The 19,594-nt window shown below is 45.5% G+C and overlaps 1 protein-coding gene across 2 annotated transcripts in view; it reads left to right on the top strand.

The window, feature by feature from the left end:
* Positions 1–19,594, top strand: part of ATP9B (ATPase phospholipid transporting 9B) — a 2,364,768-nt gene that overhangs the window by 2,249,363 nt on the left and 95,811 nt on the right. For both annotated transcript variants that reach the window (XM_086965515.1, XM_086965516.1), the window contains exons 22-23: positions 7,851–7,995; positions 16,030–16,094. In XM_086965515.1, coding sequence (XP_086821641.1) covers positions 7,851–7,995; positions 16,030–16,094 — 210 coding nt within the window. The remainder of the gene's footprint in view (positions 1–7,850; positions 7,996–16,029; positions 16,095–19,594) is intronic.

A 19,594-nucleotide genomic window follows, 5' to 3' on the forward strand; every position in this document is an offset into this window, starting at 1 on the left:
AGGGATACAGAAGAGGAACATTTCCAGAAGGATTGTCCTATGCATAAAGGTCTGATATGAGCTAGTTCATAAGCAGTCCCCAGAAGTTTTATGTGCTTACTCCATCAGACCAAAGGCTGCTACCACTGTGCTGGCTCGTGGTATTGCAGTCATTGACACTTGAGAGGCCGATATGTGGGCATCCCTCTATACGTTCATAATGCACTACTGCCTGGATAATCACATCTGGTAGGATTGGCACCTCACCCGATTTGCTCTGCAGGATTTCCTGGATTGAGCCACTCCACAGACCTACCAACTACAGAGGTACTGATTTTGTATCTATTCACATGGGCCTGATTCACAAAGGGCCTCAGCACTCATGGCGTGTGCCCCACATTCATGGGGCGGAATCTCTGCAATGCAAATTCTCATTGCAGAGATTTCTACTGAGTGCGGAGACTCCCCAACGACAGCAGGGCCTCAGCCATGAGTGCGAAGGCCTTTTGTGAACCAGGCACAAGTTTAGCAATCTGCAGTTGGAAGTCTCTATGAGACAAACAAGGAACTTACTTTCAGTAATGCCTCTTATGGTAGAAACTCTATTTAAATGCAGATTCCTCACTGAACCACCATGCTCCCTATTCTCCTGAATGGTCTCACAGGGTCCATTAATAAAATCTCAAATCTGAAACATCTGCACACTGTACTTATGATTTCATTAGGTCTGTGTCCAACCTCGCATATGGAGATCAAAAATAAACTGACATCAGCATGCTGAGGTGGCGGTCTTATAGTGGGCTCAACATCACATCCCAAACATATGCAAAGCTGCCCAATGCCACCTCTCGGTGCTCAAGGGAATTACTTTAAAGTTTCTGGATCCAGTCTGGCTCCTGGGGAAATTTACAAAGTGAGGAATCTGCAGTTAGATAGAGGCTGTTCCCCGGAAAGGCCATATCAAATGTAAGTTGCTTGTTCTGTATGCATTGCTGATAAAATACTAAATTGGCCTCTCTGGTTCCAAAGGACAAATACCTTCATCAATGATACTGCTGAATGTTCTGTTAAATCCTTTGAAGACGTATGTGCAGAATTTCAACTGGACTCTTCGCAGTTTCTGAATAATTTACAACTCAAGCATTGCCTAACTAGAGCAACAGGCAATGATCTATCTACTCTGACAAACTCAATATTGCACTCTTATTTGGAACATTGGGGTAGTCATAAGAAACTGACTAGTAGCACACATGAGATACTATTAGAAAAATTATACTCTGAGCCCACAGACATCCATCTTTAAAATAAAAAGCAAATGTCCACTCACTGACAGACCAAACAAACACCAAAGAACCAACTTCGCCAGCTGCATGACCGTGGTAGCCGACTGCGTATGAATCAACTGCCTGAAGCTCAACTCTGACAAGACAAAAGTACTGGTCTACAGCAACAAGACCTTCTCATGTGATTCCACCCGGTGGCCATCGGAGCTAGTACCAACTCCCACACCCACTGACCATGCAAGAAATCTAGGGATCATTCCAGATTCAAGCTCAACATGACAGCTCAAGTGCACACCTCCTGCTTCCACAGCCTAAGCATGCTGTTAAAGATCTTTAAATGTTCGCCTCAGAACACCAGTTGGATTGTCACATGAGCACTCATCAACAACAGGATGGACTATAGAAACTCTCTCTATGCTGGACTCTCCATACAACTCATACACAGACTCTAGACCATCCAGAATACAGCTGCAAATCTCATACTGGACCTCCCATGGCGCATCCACATCAAACTGCATCTCAAGAAGCTTCACTGGCTCCCAATTCACAAGCGCAGCAAATTCAGACTTCTCATGCACACATAAAAAGCCCTACACAACACAGGACTAGAATAACTGAACTGCTGCGTGCAGTTTCACCAACCCACCAACGCTCTGCCTCACTCTCACTCCCTGCAAATGCAGAAGCAAAACTGGAGGAGCTCATTAACCTACATCGCACCCAAGACATGGAATGACCTCCCTCAATACATCAGAGCCTCCTCTTCTCTTTTTGAGTTCCACCAGAAGCTGAAGACCTTGCTCTTCATATAAGCACCTGGGTACCAAACACCTTGCCCAAGGGCCTGATACCCTGTCAACTGATTAGTGTGCTATACATTTCAATATAACATATATTCATAAAACCTTCACTGAATCTAATTGGTTCGATCTTATAGCCAGTCTCGATAAGAGTCTCTGTGATGCCCACCTGAAATTTAGCTACTTTAAATCATCCATGACTGGTATTGGTTAACATACACATTATAGGGGGCAAAGCTGCTGCCTCACTTGAACTGTTGGAGATGCAGTGAGCCAGGAGCAGATATGTTGCATGCGCTGCTGCCATAACCAGACCTGCAGACTTTCTGGACTTTTATATGGAGCCAGATGAAAGAATTAAGTGATCTGGATATTATAATAATGATAGAGTTAGCACTACTTTATGACACACAGGATATTAATGGTATAAATAATAAGCAGAATCCATGGATTGACTTTGCTCTAGCATTGTTTACTATCTGCATCTTAAGAGACTGGAAATCGAGACCGGCAAGAAGACATGATGACAATGGCATCCAATAAAAGAGTGATAAATTAACTGAATGACCAGGTACAAATATTTGAAGAGATATGAAGCTCTTTCACTTGGGGGGTGGGGGGTAGGGGGTAGTACAATAGAAGACATTGTAAGACATTTTATCTAGTCACAATATTTAACCTGCTGTGGTATCTTTGTCTGCATTTAATGTTTAGAATGTTGATAAGATGTTTCATGTGAAGATCAAAGAAAAATCAGTGTTGATGAATTTGACTGCAAGAACTTCTTCTGCAGAATTGTCTTGATTCTTGTACTAAGGGGTCGTGGATATTCACATGAAACATCTTGTTCTGATGATGGTCTCATAGATTTACTCCGGAAGAGATCAAAACATCAACTCTTTAACTCATTTTCCTTTGAGTTTCTGTTAAGACTGAACCTGAGAAACGTTGTTCCTATGTCTAGGACAGTCTCCCCACTGTATACTGCTGTAAATTAGGTATTGTGCATTGAAAACTAGCAAAACCTCAATGTCAGGAATTTTTCAGTTCTGTTATCAATGCTTTCAAAGTACTTCCTCATTTGGAGCCCCTAATGTAACCATTATTCTTTGAATACAATATAATGAATTAAGAAATACATCCTGTTGTACTGATTCATTCTTTCTCTTTGAAATAATAGACTACTGTGCTTTTCATTGTTTTTTATGTCAAGATTAGAATGAATAAGTTAATTTGCATAAGGTAACTTAAACCATTGCATTACAAAGAAGGAAAAACATTTTCTTGAGCGATATATAATGGTAAAAAGTTATTAAAATGCGATTATTAGGTGCCAGCAATTATCTCGGGTCTTGTTTTCAAGTTTGCGTTTGACCGTTTCACTATGGCCAATGCCGTGGGAGAGTATCACCACCCAGGATGTGCAGAATTCTTAAGACCGCTTTTGTTACCATTCCTCTCATTTAGAGCTGTTTCTCATGCAAAGTGCTAGTGCTTTGTTAATTCATGAGCTGGTGTGCCAGGTTTGTATCAGATTACGTACAACTGCTGTAAGCCATCTGAAGACACAGGGGCGTAATCTCGTAGATTCTTTAGTCTGCTGGCTGAGAACAGTCCCCGGAGGAGGACGCACGTCTCAATGCTGCTGCTTCCTGGGCTGAAACCGTGCTTTTTCAAGGTCCTGTTTTTGAAGTAATCCAGGATCAGCGTTTCGACTGTGCGGGATCAGGGACCAATGGCAGAGCGGGTATAGATGGTGCTCCTGATAGAATGTACAGATCTCCCACAGCGGGCCAGGATGTGAGGTTCTTTTTGTGTGAGACATACAGCAGATGCCTTGAGGCAGGTGTTTAGTTGCTCCTTTCGGTTGCTAGGGCCTGGCAACGGCACAGCAGGTGTAGCCAAGACTCTCGTTTATAATCACACAGGCGGCATGCCCCTCCTGTATTTAGGTTTGCCCAGGCTTGGCTAAAATCTGTTATTGGCAATGCCAGCAGTCGCATGTCAGGATTAGATGTCTATTTTTTTTATAAGACTTTCCTAAATATTTTCCAACCTGAAAGAGACTATTAGTTATAGATTCCTTACCTTGGAATTACCCCAGACATCAGACTGGATTTGAAGAATTTTTTTCGTAGCAGTACCCCTGCGCGTCGATAGGTGGCGTCGGTCAACTCCACGTTTGTCGTCTGTGTCATGGTCGCCTAGATGACGTAGAGGTATTTACTTAGACGCTACCCTTACGCGCTGATGTCAGTTCTTTCTTTTACCGCTCCAGCCAGCGCAGATCCAGAGAGAGCGGTACTACGAGTCACTTTTTTACTCTGTTATTGCGACTTTTGTCGACACCTTTTCTGAGTCAATCGACTCCTGATGTCACGTCGGACTAGCTTCAAGGCTTATGACTCCTGTCACAAATTGATGTCGGTCACGGACCCGCACTTTGTTTGCCTTTGGTGCCTGGAGCGCGAACCGACCCAAAGTAGTGCTCTGACTCCGTGCCGTTAGAGGTCCCAGTTGAAAGGGAGGTCGCGGGACCGGTCGCGGAACCACCTCCACCACTCGTCATCAAAGTCATCGTCTTCGGGTAAGTCGAAGCCCAAGAAGAAGTCGAAGAAGCACCAGCGGTTTTTGCATTCTCTCAGTCCATTGGCCAACGCTGCGCGGGAAGCGGAAGTAGTGTTCTGGCTCCACCCGCAGAGCCTGTGTGGCCGGGGACGTGGATCACACTGCCGTGGGGTAAGATCTCGGAGGGCACTGCACACCAACTGCAGTGGTGGCTAACGAACCAGAATTGGGTCAACGGTAGATCCCTCTTCCTTCCCCAGCCGGAGTTCATAGTAGTGACAGATGCACCACTTCTGGAATGGGGCAGCCACATGGGAAAGGCAAAGATCAGAGGCCTTTGGTCTCCCGCGGAGTCCAGCCTCCACATCAACTTTCTTGAGGTTTGGGCGATTGGTCTTGCACTGAAGGCATTCCTTCCCTCTGTCCGGGGAGAGTAGTGCAGGGGTTCATGGTCAACGATGTGTGGTAATGCAACAAACAGGGTGGGGTGGGTTCATGGAGCCTATGTTTACAGACCCTTCGCCTCTGGACATGGCAGGAACATCAGGACATATTTCTGGTGGTTCAACACCTGGCAAGCCGTTTTTTTAAGCCTTCTTTGCACTTTAGCACTTTGCACTTTAGCACTTTGCACTTTGTATTATTCTTGCGGATATAAAAATGTAACATGGAGTATGTTGGTTTTTTAACATGTTAACCCTAAATTGTTTTTAACTGATCTTAATGTATGTGCTGTCTGTATTTTTGTGTATATATTTGCCATTGTCTTTGTATGATATTAAGTTATCGCAATAAAGTATTTTGACTGACTGACCTGGCAAGTTCATTGAACGCCAGGGAGGACAAACCCAGCCCCGGTGAATGATTGATCACAAATGGCGTCTTCACTCAAAGGTGGTGCAAGGTCTCTTTCAGTAGTGGGGAGAGCCTTGGTTAGATCTATTCACCACCGAAGAGAACGCACAATGTCAGCAGTTCTGCACGTTGGAATTTCCAAGGCGGCACTCGCTTCGTGCCGCTTTTTGTCACAAGTGGAGTTGCGGTCTTCTATACGCCTTTCCGCCTATACCACTTCTGCCCAGACTGCTGAAGAAGATCAAGCGCAACTGGGCCAAAGTCATTCTTGTTACTCCGAATTGGGCACGAAGAGTCTGGTATCCCCGAGCTGTTACATCATGTCCTTGATACCCTGGCGTTTTGTGTTCTTCTTGCATTTCTGCAGCTTACCGCATAGCTTCCCCAAGCACACGAACGTCCCTTTAGTAGATATGTTACTTCTTTGGGATTAAGCTATGATTGTGTTCTATGTCTTTTCTTTTAATTATACGTCTGCCAACCATGTCCCACTTCGGCCTTTTCCACATGTTAATGAGGTGAACTTACACAGTCGCTGCAGGTCTTTTATGATTTTGCTGTGTTCACCACACTCTATACATTTGAACTTGCCACTTTATTGTTCCTCCTGTTTTGCCCCGGATATATCACATAGCTCCCGCTATGGCTGGTCCTTTATGTTTTTGTGATTAAATATATGTGCATATATCACATAGCTCTCGTGCGCACACATATGGTTCCTCCCCCATGGCATATCCTTCATTTTTCTCGTGATGGACTGGTTTACTCTCCTAGATTAAATATGCCAGCTCTCTTTGAATCACGTTTTTTCACGAGCTATCACTCCTATCTAAGAGGCGCACCTGCATATCTCTTACTGTTATTTCATGCCTCCGTTGTATTGGTTACTTTAGCTCCCATCCCTTTCCTCTTGCCTTGTTGCTTTCACAGATTCTGGACCTTTGCATACAGAAGCTGTTATATCTTAGTAAGTTGTGATTTAATGCCTTCTTACCTGCTATTAATGTGCATATTGTTACCCATCTGGCAAATTAGTTGGTTTTCTTTCTATATGCTTACTTTGAGAGCCTATGCATTTCAACATCAGTGTTTAACACTACAATTGTGTTACTCTGGATAAATACCAACAATATGTATACTTATCATATATTAACACGATGACATTGGAAATTTGAGTATCATTATTGTGTTTTGGCTGTTCTTGTGTTACCTCATGTATAATAATTCATATTCTTACTCCAATATGTATCTAATCTACCATCACTGGTGCATGCTACTCTATCCTCCTCTGTGTATTGAATCTGCACTTTAAATCTTTATTCGTACTTGACCCACATGGACAACAAACCCCGCTTCCACCCCACTCTTCCTATACCTTTTTCCTTTTCCATTCGCGTCTCATCCCTTCCTAATTTTTCTTTCCTTCCTCCTCATGGTGACTGCATACCGTACTTTCTTACACCTTACTTGCACATCACCCCATTCCCCTCGGGCCTCCGCTTGTCATTTGACCCTATGTTACTACATGTTTATCGACTGTATCGGCCTATTCCATCTCACTACTGTCTTTTTGATTTATTAATGCTTACTTTTTTTAATCAGCCTTGAAAAAGCCTTTGGCCCACTGGCTTTTTGGGCGAAACATGGTCGGCTGTTCTTGTGTTCGCTTGCATTTGAGTAAAGATGAAAATACGAAAAACTCAGTATTCTACTTCCTATATCCACAACACCAATCCAGAATTTGGGATTCCCTTACAATATGTTTTTATGTACTTACTTCTGGCACAAACCTATTACATTTTCGGAATACTTGTCTTACACTAGATGGCCCATGGGTGAAGCCACCTGCTAAGTACGTGGTATACCAATGATTGGGTCCTGTCCCAATCTGTGTGAACCCTGGCAACGCCCACCACCTGTAAGCACTATGTTTTAGTACATAGCAGGCATTGTTGCACCAGCAATAGCAGTTGAAACCTCTTTTGCTAAACATAGAAGACTGATTTGCTGTGGCAGCTGCCTTACATTTCTCCTACATTAGAAACATTTGCTTGAATTCAGAAAATAAATGTTAATGAAAAACACAATTTCTCTACAAGTACTGCCTGTTAAAAGCTAAGTATAGCCCATTCTGGTTTGCTTTTTAAGAACTTTTTGAACAGTATCTATCCTATTTTAAAAAATGTGCCATATAAAATTGAATCATAGATTGACTTTATCAGTAGGGTTGAAACAACATTTACCACTAGATCAATAAAGTAAGTATTGAAATACCTGGTGGTACAACAAGTAAAAGCTTCTAAACAGGATGACTAAAAGCATAAAATAGTAAAACCACTATTCATCTTATGTTTCCCCCTCATAGGTTTGTCTGAAGTATTATGAGCATGAATTTGTTGAACTAGCTTGCCAGTGTCCTGCTGTGGTCTGCTGCAGATGTTCACCTACGCAGAAGGCCCACATTGTGAAACTGTTACAACAGCATACAGGAAAACGTACATGTGCAATTGGTAAGAAATAACAAACTTCTGCTTTCTAAACTTCAATGTTGTGATCAGTGTCAAGAATCAGTAGATTGCAGCTATTGTGAAAAGTAAGTGAAATAATATTCTCGTGTGCTCCACTCAGGTTTGCAGTCAGAGGATTTATTTTGCAGGTCTCGGTTCCTGAAAAGATTGCTTAAAGTTTTAGGCCCAAATTCTATGATTATTTTTCAAGCTATTCCTGATAAAAAGGACATTTGTTCATTACCTGGTAATGAAAGATTTTGACATTTCCTGGATTCTCTTTCTAAATCTCTCTTGTTAAAGAATCATCTTTGGCAGGTGAGGGCAGATGAGTAGGTGATGTAAATAAATGAGTGAATGGAAAGGATGTGTCACATTTACTAGAAAATATGTGTACAAACCTTACATCGTATCAGTCCAAGGATTTGTATTTGTAAAAGGTCAATTTATATATTGTGCACTGCTCGTATTTTCATATGTCCTTGGAGAATAGAGTTTATGCCCCAGTTTATATAACCAGCCAAAAAATGAAACAACATTTAAAAAAAACATATTTGTGTATTAGAATTATTAATGAATATATGTATGTTCTCTGAAAACCCCATTATTTATAGCCCAGAAAAACAAAACAAAGTTGGAACACTTTCACCTGTAATGAAATCTATAAGCACAAATGATTGTGTGCTTCTTGAGGGAGTTAATAACAGCTATCCTTTCTGTAAGCTTCTGAACCTTGTGTCTGAATGTGCTGTCTAAAATGGGATAGCTGTCCATGATTGCATTTACTGTTAACATGCTTCGTTTCTGTAAAAATGCATGTAAAATTCTGTGAGAAATTGGCGTTTTAGTTGAAGGGTATGAGAACCCACCTCAATTAATAATTACAATTTTTGTCAGGGTAAACCAAAAAGTGACTAAATAAACCTGTGCTTGACCTTCTCATAGCTTGGCACAAAAGCAATCAGGGTTAACTTACCGGCAATGTGTAATGCTTGTATGTAATACTCCGACAGTAGTAAAGTGAAAACATAACACTAGAAAAATCTCAGACCAATTTATAAGACTAGAGTAAATAAAAAGAAATAAATGTACACCAAAATGACAAAAATCCAGTATGTAGAATTAGAGATGTTAATTTTTTTATTTGAATTAAAAATAGCACCAAAAAGCTAAAAGTTAAGGCTGCACGTGATGGAGTGCATGTCTGATACAGTGACCAGCTTCAACCTGGGGGAAAGTTTAACTTCTGACTTAAAAATGTGTCTGGAGGAAAAGTGGTCATCAACAAGTAGTCTGCGGGGCAAGCTGGGGCCAAAGCAGGGCTTGATGATGGCACGTTGCTAAAGAGCAAAGTCCCAGCATGGTTGTCTACGAAGTTGAGAAAGCTCCAAATGGACGAAGTCAGATGTCTGTGCCCAGGAAGGCCTTTATGTTGATAGAATGATGATCAGTGTTGGTTCCGATGAAGCCTTCTATGTTTGGACTTGAAAACTTTCCTGGACGTCAGATATCCTTCAGCGGGGTAAACCAGCAAGTGGAATCCGAAAAGCGATTTAACAGCTTCAGCTTGATGGCAGTCCTGGTTTCCACTGGTTCTGGAGGAAATGATGGCAAAACTTTTCTACCCCCCATCTTTTGCAGTTTGGTCAGGAAGCGTACACTTTAACACCGGCCAAAGGTCCAGGACCTGGGGATATCACTTGGGGTTTTAGGAGTCACTCCAGCAGAGGCCAGCAGTAGGGTCCAGGGCCGGTCCAGATGGTACTGGCCAGGTTGACAGTTGCTACAAAAGTCCTCTGGAAACTTATTGTGTCCCTGTAGCTCAAACAGGAGGTCAGCCAACTAACCCTTGGAGTCACTTGGGATTCAAGGCAAGCATGTCCAGTCTTCCTTCATGCTCTTCATCCAGCAGGACAGTCCTCGTCCTAATTCTTCACAGGCCCAGGAGGACAGTTGGGTCTGCCTTTATGCCCAGTGCCAGCCTGTGAGTGGGGGAATCTCTTGGCCACTCCCTAACCAATTGAGTAAAAGTTCCCGGGGGTGACCCTACCCACTTTAACAGCACTGTGTGTTTTACAGCACAGTGCTCCGCGCTACCCACATCCATGCCAACCCTGAGGTGTGGCTATGACTATGGCCAAACCATCACTTGTCAATCCAAACCAGTTCTTGGTCAGCTCCCTCTTCGAGCCAAGTTGAGTAGGAAGGGGAAGGGAAGCAGGCCTGAGTATGAACTACATCTGCCACTGCCAGGGAAGGCATTTTTTGAAGCCCAGGAATGGGATGGGCACAGTCCCCCATGTCATCCTGCTCAATGAGGAAAACACCTCTCCACCCCAAGCCTTTTGTCCTCTGTCTGGGAGCAGTCTCCATCTCCCCACATGGGAGCCATTCATCTATCAGATAACAATGGACACTAGCAGAAATGCCCTCCAGCATAGGCAGGGAAATATCAACTTTCTAAATGTGTAATTTGTAAGATAGTAATATAAAATCTGACTTGACCATTAAGTTGGAGTATAAATTACTATTAAAAGGAGTCCTTGAATAATATTTCTAGTTGCTCTCAAACTGAAATTAAGCATTCTAAGTTGTTGTAATGTGACCTAGTATTTTCCTATGGGAGAGTCAGCCTTGCTAGAGTGAAAAAGGACTTTGGTTGTTTTTCATTGCTAGAACATGTAAAACATTAAATCTACATATCCCACTTTTTAAATACCTTGCACCCAGCCCTATAGGCTTTTAGAGGCTACTGTAGTGGTGACTTAGAAGTATTAAAAATGAAGATTTGGGCCTGGCAAAATATTAATTTTGTTAGGGTTGAATGGCAGTATATAACTGTTTACTCAGGCTGCAGGGGCAGGCCTGGAAGCATGTTTTATAATGTTACTTAGTGGGTGGCACAATGAGTGCTGCAGCCCACTAGGAGCATTTAATTTACCAGCCTTGGGTACGCATAGTACCATATAATAGGGACTTACAAGTAAAGTAAATGTACTGATCTGGTTATACCAATTTAACATCTTTAGAGAGAGAGCACAAGCACTTTACCACTGGTTAGAAGGAGTAAAGGAAGCAGAGTCCTACGGCCAACAAAAACGGGTTGAGCAAAAGAATGCAGAATTCTGGGGGAATTCCATGCAAAAGATGACAATTTCCAACAAATGATTTATTTAAAAAAAAAACTCTTAACTTCTTGTAATCTTGGGAAATCAATCAAATAGAAACAATAGTTTACTCACTTTTTCCCAGCTTGTAAAAGCAGGGAAATCCAATCAATATCAATCTTCTGGGCAAAGAAGAGCAGGCCTTTCCAGTCTCTGAAGGGGATCGGCGCATCCTGGTCCTTGGTGTGCCTGTGCTTTGTGCTAAAACAACAATTGATGGACGGAATGTTGCACAATGGCGAAACATTCGCCCCCATTCACAAATCTGGGTTTAATCTATCGTTATTTTGCTCACCACACCACCCCAGTTCAGACATGGCCATATACAAATCAGTCTTGACCCTATGCCTCATGGGAACAGTCCAGCCCGAACTGCCAAGCCATGTCTTCACTGGACCGGAATCAAGCATCCTAGGACCGGTTTCTGGCTATCAGCCGTCTTCAGCCAGGATAGCTTGACTTCAGTGGCTTAGTGAGCACGGGACCCAGGTCTGGGCATACCCTTCCCACGTAGGGTGAACAGCAAAACACACAAGATGATGGACGGAATGTTGCACAATGGCAAAACATTCACTCCCAGTCACAGATCTGGGTTTAATCCATCGTTATTTTGCTCACCACACCACGGGACTCACGTCTGAGCATACCCGTAAAACTCGGGGTGACAAATGCAGAAACAACAAATAAGCCCTTTTTAGCAAGAGTATTTACCCTCACGCCAGCCAAAGAAACCAAACACCACATACAAGCAGGCAAGCACATGTTCCCCATTTGGGTGGCAGAGTCTTGTATTGTAAGAGCCTGTCCTTTAGTTCCTGGGGTGAAAGCTGTAACAAGAAGCAGCTTCAGAAATGTTTTCTCCTAGTGGGCTTGGACATGTCCCCTAACAGACCCATGGGTTTTAAGCCTTGTGGGGAATGCCAGACGTTCTGTTTCTGATCCCCACTTGGTCTGTCTGTGGTGTCTGGGGTAGGACCACGACTCCAGTGCCTGTGCTGACTGTCAGTCAAAGCATTCATAGGTGATCCAGGAGCTAGAAATGAAGCTCCCAGCAGCGCGGCACAAGAAGGCACCGGGTCACTCATGATCTCGATGGAGATCTAAGGCCCGGTTACGGAGTTGGTCTTGCGATCGGTCATCTTCGAAGTGATAGTTGTCGTTAGCAAAGCTTGGGTAAGTCAAAGAAGCACAAGTAGAAGAAGTTCAAGTGCACTTTGCCCTCTCTCCCTTGATCTCATGCTGCTAGATTCCACACTCCTCCAGCAGAGCCGGAGGCTGGGTCCACTCCAAATTTCCCCTACTTCTCTGGAGATGGAGCACCCCCTGCCCAACTTAAGGAGTGGCCATGCACTCCATTTTTAGGCCCTCAGCTCCTTTCGGCATGCCTTTGGGCCCCACAGAGCCGAAAGGTGACTGAACTAGGATTTTGCTGGCAAGCCAGCTCCCGGCGCCAGCTGGGCTCTCTCAATCTGCTTCCAGATCCAGACTGACTCTGGCATTGAGGCCTATGCCAGAGCATGTCCTTCCAATACCACACACTATGTCGCCGGTGCCACCCGAGGACTCGGACTTCCTTGTCATGTCTGACACAGAGACAGCGCCACTGAACTTCCACACCGGCACTGCTTAGACCACATCATCCATTTGACTCGGACACTCCTGCCCAGATCTTGGACAGGCAGAGTTCGGAATTGGACTTTGGAGGGGGATGACAATGCTTTGTCCTCGCTGACCGGATGGCCCATCTCTAAAACGATGACAACTAGTACAAAGAACTGAGAGACGCCATCGGACTGGACACGTCCCTATATGTTGGCCTGGTCTCTCCTCCTGGACCTGCACAAAGGAAGGGCATCCTTCTCTATAGTGGTAAGGATGGCGGCAGATGTCCTCGAGCTAAAACTTCCCTCCATCCAGGTTAAGGCCTACGTCTTAACAAAGGAGCTTCAGCCAGAGCTAATCCCTTTGGAGCCCTGCGCTCCTTTAATAAAGCCCTCATGGACACTCTCCTGGACACTTGGGCCAAAGCCTGCACAGGTGCTCCACTGCACAGGATGTCTTCTCCTGGGGACCCAGCTTTTATCACCTAACATTCAACGCCTGAGATCCTGGTGGTGCCGGCCTTGACTGCCAAACTTAATCCCAGCGCATTCCCCACTGCTCCTTCAGGCAGGGAATCCAAAAGGATACTTCGGAAAGAGAATCTTCTCTTCAACCAGCCTAGCATTGCAGTCTGTGAACATTGCATGCCGCTTGGGCCAATACTCCCACGCCCTGTGGGACTCGGTCTCACAAATGCTGCACATGGTCTTAATGGATGCCCAAACAATAGTGAACCAGCAAGGGACACAGCCAAGTTCTCCATCTTATTTTATTTATTTATTTATTTATAGTTTTGTAGAGCGCGTAGTCACCCAGTGGGTATCCCAGCGCTGAACCATTTTTTACTCACGAAGGGGTGTAGTCAGGAGGAGTGACAGCTTAGGGAAAGAGTAGGGTTTTGAGGGCTTTTCTGAACCGGAGGAGGTTGGTATTAGTTGGACACCACTGATTCACTCGGCAGGAATATTGCCTTCACAATGGCTCTAGGCCACCACACGGTGCTCTGATCAGTTGGCTTTTCAGGGGATGTCCACTAGGCTTTGACTGGCATGCTCTTCGACAACTCTTGTCTGTTCTATGACAAGGTTAGTTCAGAGCTTGATCGGTTTAAGGAGAGTCAGCCTATGGCCAAGTCTTTCGGTTCTTTCCAGGCATCATGCCATCCACACTCCTCCTTTCGCCCCTTCTGTGGCTATCTTAGGGGTTCTCAGCTGCACCCGCAGTACCAACCATCCCCCCATGGTAACCAGGCCTCACAGATTTTTTCTGACCGTTGCCCCAATGGCAAGCAATGACATGAGCCAAGTGGGTGCTTTATATTGTCCAGAAGGGTTACACCCTTCCATTTGTGGATTGCCTTTGCTACCAACCCCAGAACAGCTGACGGAGGGCCATTTCTTCTTGCTCCGTCAGGATTTGCAGGCTTTGTTGGTCAAAGGAGCCAACGAGAAGATGCCAGTTCCAGAAGTAGGACATGGTTGCTACTTTCTAGTGGCATAAAAAGACAGAGGCCTCTGCCCCATACTAGATCTGTGCCCCCTCAACGCCTTTCTGAAGAAAGAAAAAAAGAAATTCAAAATGATAACCTTGGCTTATGTTTCTTCAGCCCTGGAGACTGTATGATATTGTTGGACTTGAAAGACTCTTATTTTTACATCCACGTCCTGCAAACCTACAAGCGTTACCTGCGGTTCAGAGTAGGCTACAAGCATTTCCAGTTCATTGTGCTCCCCTTCAGCCTCACCAGTGCCTCCTGGTGTTTACAAAAGTGATGGCGTGGGTTGCAGCTCACCTTCAGAGGTCAGGGGTCCCAGCCTTCCCCTACCTCAACAACTGGCCGCTGAACGAGGGCTTGCCCCAGGAAGTCGTCACTCACCTCCAGACTATGGCTAACCACCTGCATTAACTGGATTGACGGTCAACATGCCGAAGTCACACCTAACTCCTTCTCAGATGTTGTCTTTCATCTGAGCTATGCTGAACACAGGCCAGTTTCATGTCTACCTTCCGGAGTAGAGAGACCAGGACATTTGAGCTATAATCTTGATGTTTGAACCTCTGTCCTGGATTTCGGTCAGACTGACTGAGGCTGCTGGGTCTGATGGCCTCCTGTATTCTGCAGGTGAAGTATGGCCGATGACACATGCAGGCTCTGCAGTGGGAGAACTGCTCACAGAAAAGGGTTCCTTATTTCACTTAGTAGCATTGCTTGGAAATGTATCAAAAAGACGGCTCCCTTAACAGAGGATCAGTGGCCATAATCAGAAATGAAAACAAACTTAAAAACACAAAAAATGAAATGTAAGGCATAAAAAGACAGGATACCTATTCTGGACACTTGCCAAGCTGCTAGGTGGGCGCCCCACAAGATTTTCACGAAGACTGTCAATGATGAGGAATAATTCAAGCTCTTAATTACCTTAGGTAGGTTAGAAACCTATATCAACCAATTGACCTGCATAACTGGAGCTTGAAGCAGAGAAAATGGTGTTGTCACTTGCGGATGGATTTCAGAACACCGTAGAGTATTTTTGTTGACAAAAATTCTGCTACATGACTAGAACATTCATGTGAAATTTGTTGGGTTTTTTTTGGTCTGTTTTTTTTTAGTAGGATCTTTAAATCTAGTTAAAAGCACTTTAGGTTGACTTTTGGCTTCAAAAATGATATGTGGTTGTTTTCTTTGTTTTGGCAATGTCAATCGTGGCCCTTATTTGATGTTCTGCCTACCATTTTTAAGCACCTGTTCTAGTTTTATGATATGCTCTCTTCTAGTCTTCCGTTAACTGTAGCTATATAAAGGGTTTCAGGAAACCATCTATTACTGCCTGGTCAAGTGAAAGTATCCTTCCTTTTTGTAATTGACCCCTACATTACTGTTGCCCGAGCATCATCTAACTTCAAGCGGTTTGATGATACGCTACTAGATGCACTATTTCCCGTTGTTGCTGCTTTGATGCACAACATCTTGTGTGTGTCATGGTGACAGTGAGTATTTGTACCCCACTGTAGTCAGATAGAGGAACCAAGTCTTTAAAATAACACGCTGGACCTACACTCAGAATAGTGATTGTGATAATGAAGAAATGGGCTAGAATAATGATGATTGCTGGCATTGGGTAAATAAGCCATGCCTTTGTCAGACAGGCATATACTTTTCTACTGCTAAAAATATACTGACTAGAAGATTTGTAATTGTAAATTGCTTGACCCTATGTTACCGTCTGAAAGCACCAGGCTCCTTTGAACAGTTGTATATTTTCTTTAGGGGATGGAGGAAACGATGTCAGCATGATCCAGGCTGCCGATTGTGGAGTTGGAATCGAAGGAAAGGTGAAAATATGTTTTATTTTATGTCTGTAAAGACAGTGTTGAATATTATTGTTTTATAGCATTTGTATAGAACTTAGGGCTTCGTTTTGGGGTGCTGCAGGTCTTATCTACACAGATGACATGCTACACTATGTGAGTGTGTGGTTGAAAGTGTTTTGTGTTTGACCCTATCTGTGGGGAGTGTTTCCATGTGGTGTGTGATGGTCACAGAGGCGCAGGTATGTTACTGGACAGAGCGCTTAGTGGATGATGGATGAGCATGTGTGAGAGATAGACATGCATTTTTAAAAATAATTTTTGGAATGATTAGCAGCACAGATTAACTTCTGCAGGTCCCTTTATTGTATTTGGTATTTTTCTTTTACATTCTGAATCGCATTTCCCATGCTGTCAGTGACACGAGTTTGTCCACTCTGTGATCTTATGGATCTGGGAAAGGTTTCAGGTGGAGAAAGAGTTAAAAATCTGTCCTTATAAACTGCATAACAATCATCCCTTATATGATTCCCCTTATGAGACTTTAATTAAGGAGATTTGCCAAGATGTACAACACATTATAAGCATCCTTTTTTCATAATAAGATGTTGGTTCTCAGGGTAGAGATTATTTGGGGCCAGCAGGGTAGTCTGTGTTAGAGTCCTCCAGTGACCATCAATGTGTGGCAGATCTCTCTGTACTTCGCAGACATATATGTTTAGTATTGAGAAAAATAAACTGGTAACCACGCAGGCAAGGGCGCTCAACACTATCCCCAAGGATATTCAATATAATGTAGAAATGATGGTGCTGCAAGGTGAGAAAAGGGTGCTTACCAGACTACCCTTAGGTGCCACACCAGGGTGTGGAACATTAACACTTAACAATGGGAGATCTCACCTGCGCTCCAATATATGTAAATAAAGATTTCACTAGTAATCAACTACAATCACAAAGAATGAGTTAGAATTTAAGTTTCACAAGTATAACTCTAGAGTTGTAACCAACAGGCTGTTGTCTGAATGTATCGAAGTTATGACACATCACGCAAGATAATAAAAGAATAAAGAAGATTTTCTACATTGGACTCTACAGTTTGTGGACACTCTATTTTGGGTCCAGTCATATATACTGGATTTGTCTGAGTTATTAATCCAGGATTTGAGGAATGGACTTTGAGCCTTTGTGACCAGAAACTTATGATTACAACTCTAGAGTTATACTTGTGAAACTTAAATTCTAACTCATTCTTTGTGATTGTAGTTGATTACTAGTGAAATCTTTATTTACATATATTGGAGCGCAGGTGAGATCTCCCATTGTTATGTTTAGTATTGAGTCATTAGTTAGGTGGACCACCAGTTGCCGGCAAGGTCCTGTCCTGTTGAAGATAATGCATCAGGTACTGAATTGGTCTGCCTGCACTTTTAAAGTGCAAGATTTGCAACACCAACTTCCTTGCATCTCTTCTGGTCCAGAGTACTAATCACACAAGTATTGTGGAGTAACGGGGGGTGTGGCTTGGACGCCGATCGGGATGGCGGCGTGAGCTCGCAGCTCCGCGCGGAATCCCGCTAATTCTCCTGTTTTCGGGACCCTAGGCGACCCGAAGACGACGTTCCTGCTCTCTGAAGTGTAAGGGGACAGCTGGGCGCAATCGGAGAGTCGCTGGGGGACTGCTGGCCCCGAGAAGATCGAGAGAAGAGGCGGCCGAGGTGTTGCCGGGGGTGAGAAGAAAATGGCGGCGAGGAGGTCGGACGGTCCCGAACTTCAGCCCTGAGCCAAGTTGTCGCCGAGTGGCAAGAGATCCTGCACTTGGCTGACCGAGGCACTAGGATTGGCGGGGCTGTGTACTGAGACCAGGGGACGCTGACCTGATTCACCCAGGAGCTCGGGGACCTTCGTTGGCCACCGCCCTGAGACTTATCCTTCCCCCCTCAGGCCGGAGGGGGGTGACGGAACGGAGCCCGTCCACCTGGCCATTGTTCCTGAGAGCGTCGGCGGGGACATTGCGCTGCCTGGTGCCCGGAGACCGGCACGGAACTACGGGCGTAATCGCAAAACGGGCGACAGGACGCAGCACCCTGGCATGGCGGCGATCGGAGGGCCGATGCCCGGGAGTCGCGAGGGGGACCCGGCGACATCAACTCGGCTGAGTGAGAGTCCCTCCCCGGAGCTTGATCAGGAACAGCAGCTGAACCGGCGTTTGGATGCCATCCTTGATGCGATCACTTCCACTAAGGAAGCATTGCACAATGACATTGCCCAAGTGGCCACGGGCCTGGGGCTGCTACGCGCGGATCACGCGAAGCTGGCGGACAGGGTCAAGGACCATGACCAGCTGTTGCTGGACCTGAAGCCATCGGTGGTGACCGCGGAGCACAGGATCACGGACATTTTGGCCCGACTGGACTCACTGGAACGGAGGGCGGAGGATGCCGAAGGCCGCAATAGGCGGAACAACGTGCGGGTCGTGGGCCTGCCGGAACGGATTGAGGGGGAGGATGCGGTGGCCTACATGGAGAACTGGTTCCGCACTGTGGTGGCACCGGAGGGGCTTACTCCTTTTTTCACTCTGGAGCGAGCTCACCGGGTGCCTGCTCGCCCGCCGGGGCTTGGCCGCCCCCCCCGACCGATGGTGGTGCGGCTCCTCCACTACAAGGACCGGGATCTTCTCATCCAGCGGGCCAGGATGTCGGGCCCGTATGAGGTGGAGAACAGTAAGGTAACGATCTTCCCGGATTACACTCAAGCGGTCCAAAAGAACAGGGCATCGTTCCTCGCTGTGAAAAAGGAGCTCAGGGAGGAAGGCATCCAGTACTCCTTGCTCTACCCAGCCAAGCTGCGGATCATTATGGACGGCACTACGCACTTCTTCCAGACTCCGGACGAAGTTTGGCAATGGCTCGAGTCATATAGAGCGGGGACGGACAGATCACACCAAAGTAGGCGAGACCAACCCAAGCAGCCCCGGGTGAGGCAGTCACAACGCATCAGATCCCGCAACAGGCGCCAGCGGGAGAAACGGGAGGCTCAAATGGCGGCGGAAAAGAGGGATGCGCTCGCAGCGACGGCGGCCATTACAGGGTCGCAACAGGACAGTGAACGGGCAGGAACGGACTCGGGAGGGGAAGGCAGCAGAACAGGAGAGGAGCTTTCAGAGGCGAAAAGCTCGAAGGGGCCGATAGTGACCCCGCAGACATCGGATGGTATTTTCTGCGGCTGAGATAGAACTGGGCCTAGATCGGGACTTCATGGTAGGGTGATATCCTGTTGATGGAGGGCGGGTTGCCGGGAGGGGGAGCTGTGTGCTTTGGAGGGGATGAAGGTGCGGGGCGCGGGCTCCGCTAGCTGGGGTCGGCGGCGACTCACCCCCCTTGGGCCCTTAAGGTCGACTGTGGTGGAGACCACAGGGTAAGAGTGTGAGAAGTTGGTTCAAGGTTTGGATGGGGGCGGCCATTGGGTTCGTGTGCTCTGTCCTGGGGAGTGGGGTTTGGGAAGTGTTTCAGTTTTGGGAATGTTCG

The sequence above is a fragment of the Lissotriton vulgaris genome, chromosome 4_1, assembly GCF_964263255.1.
Source record: "Lissotriton vulgaris chromosome 4_1, aLisVul1.2, whole genome shotgun sequence".
Taxonomy (NCBI): domain Eukaryota; kingdom Metazoa; phylum Chordata; class Amphibia; order Caudata; family Salamandridae; genus Lissotriton; species Lissotriton vulgaris.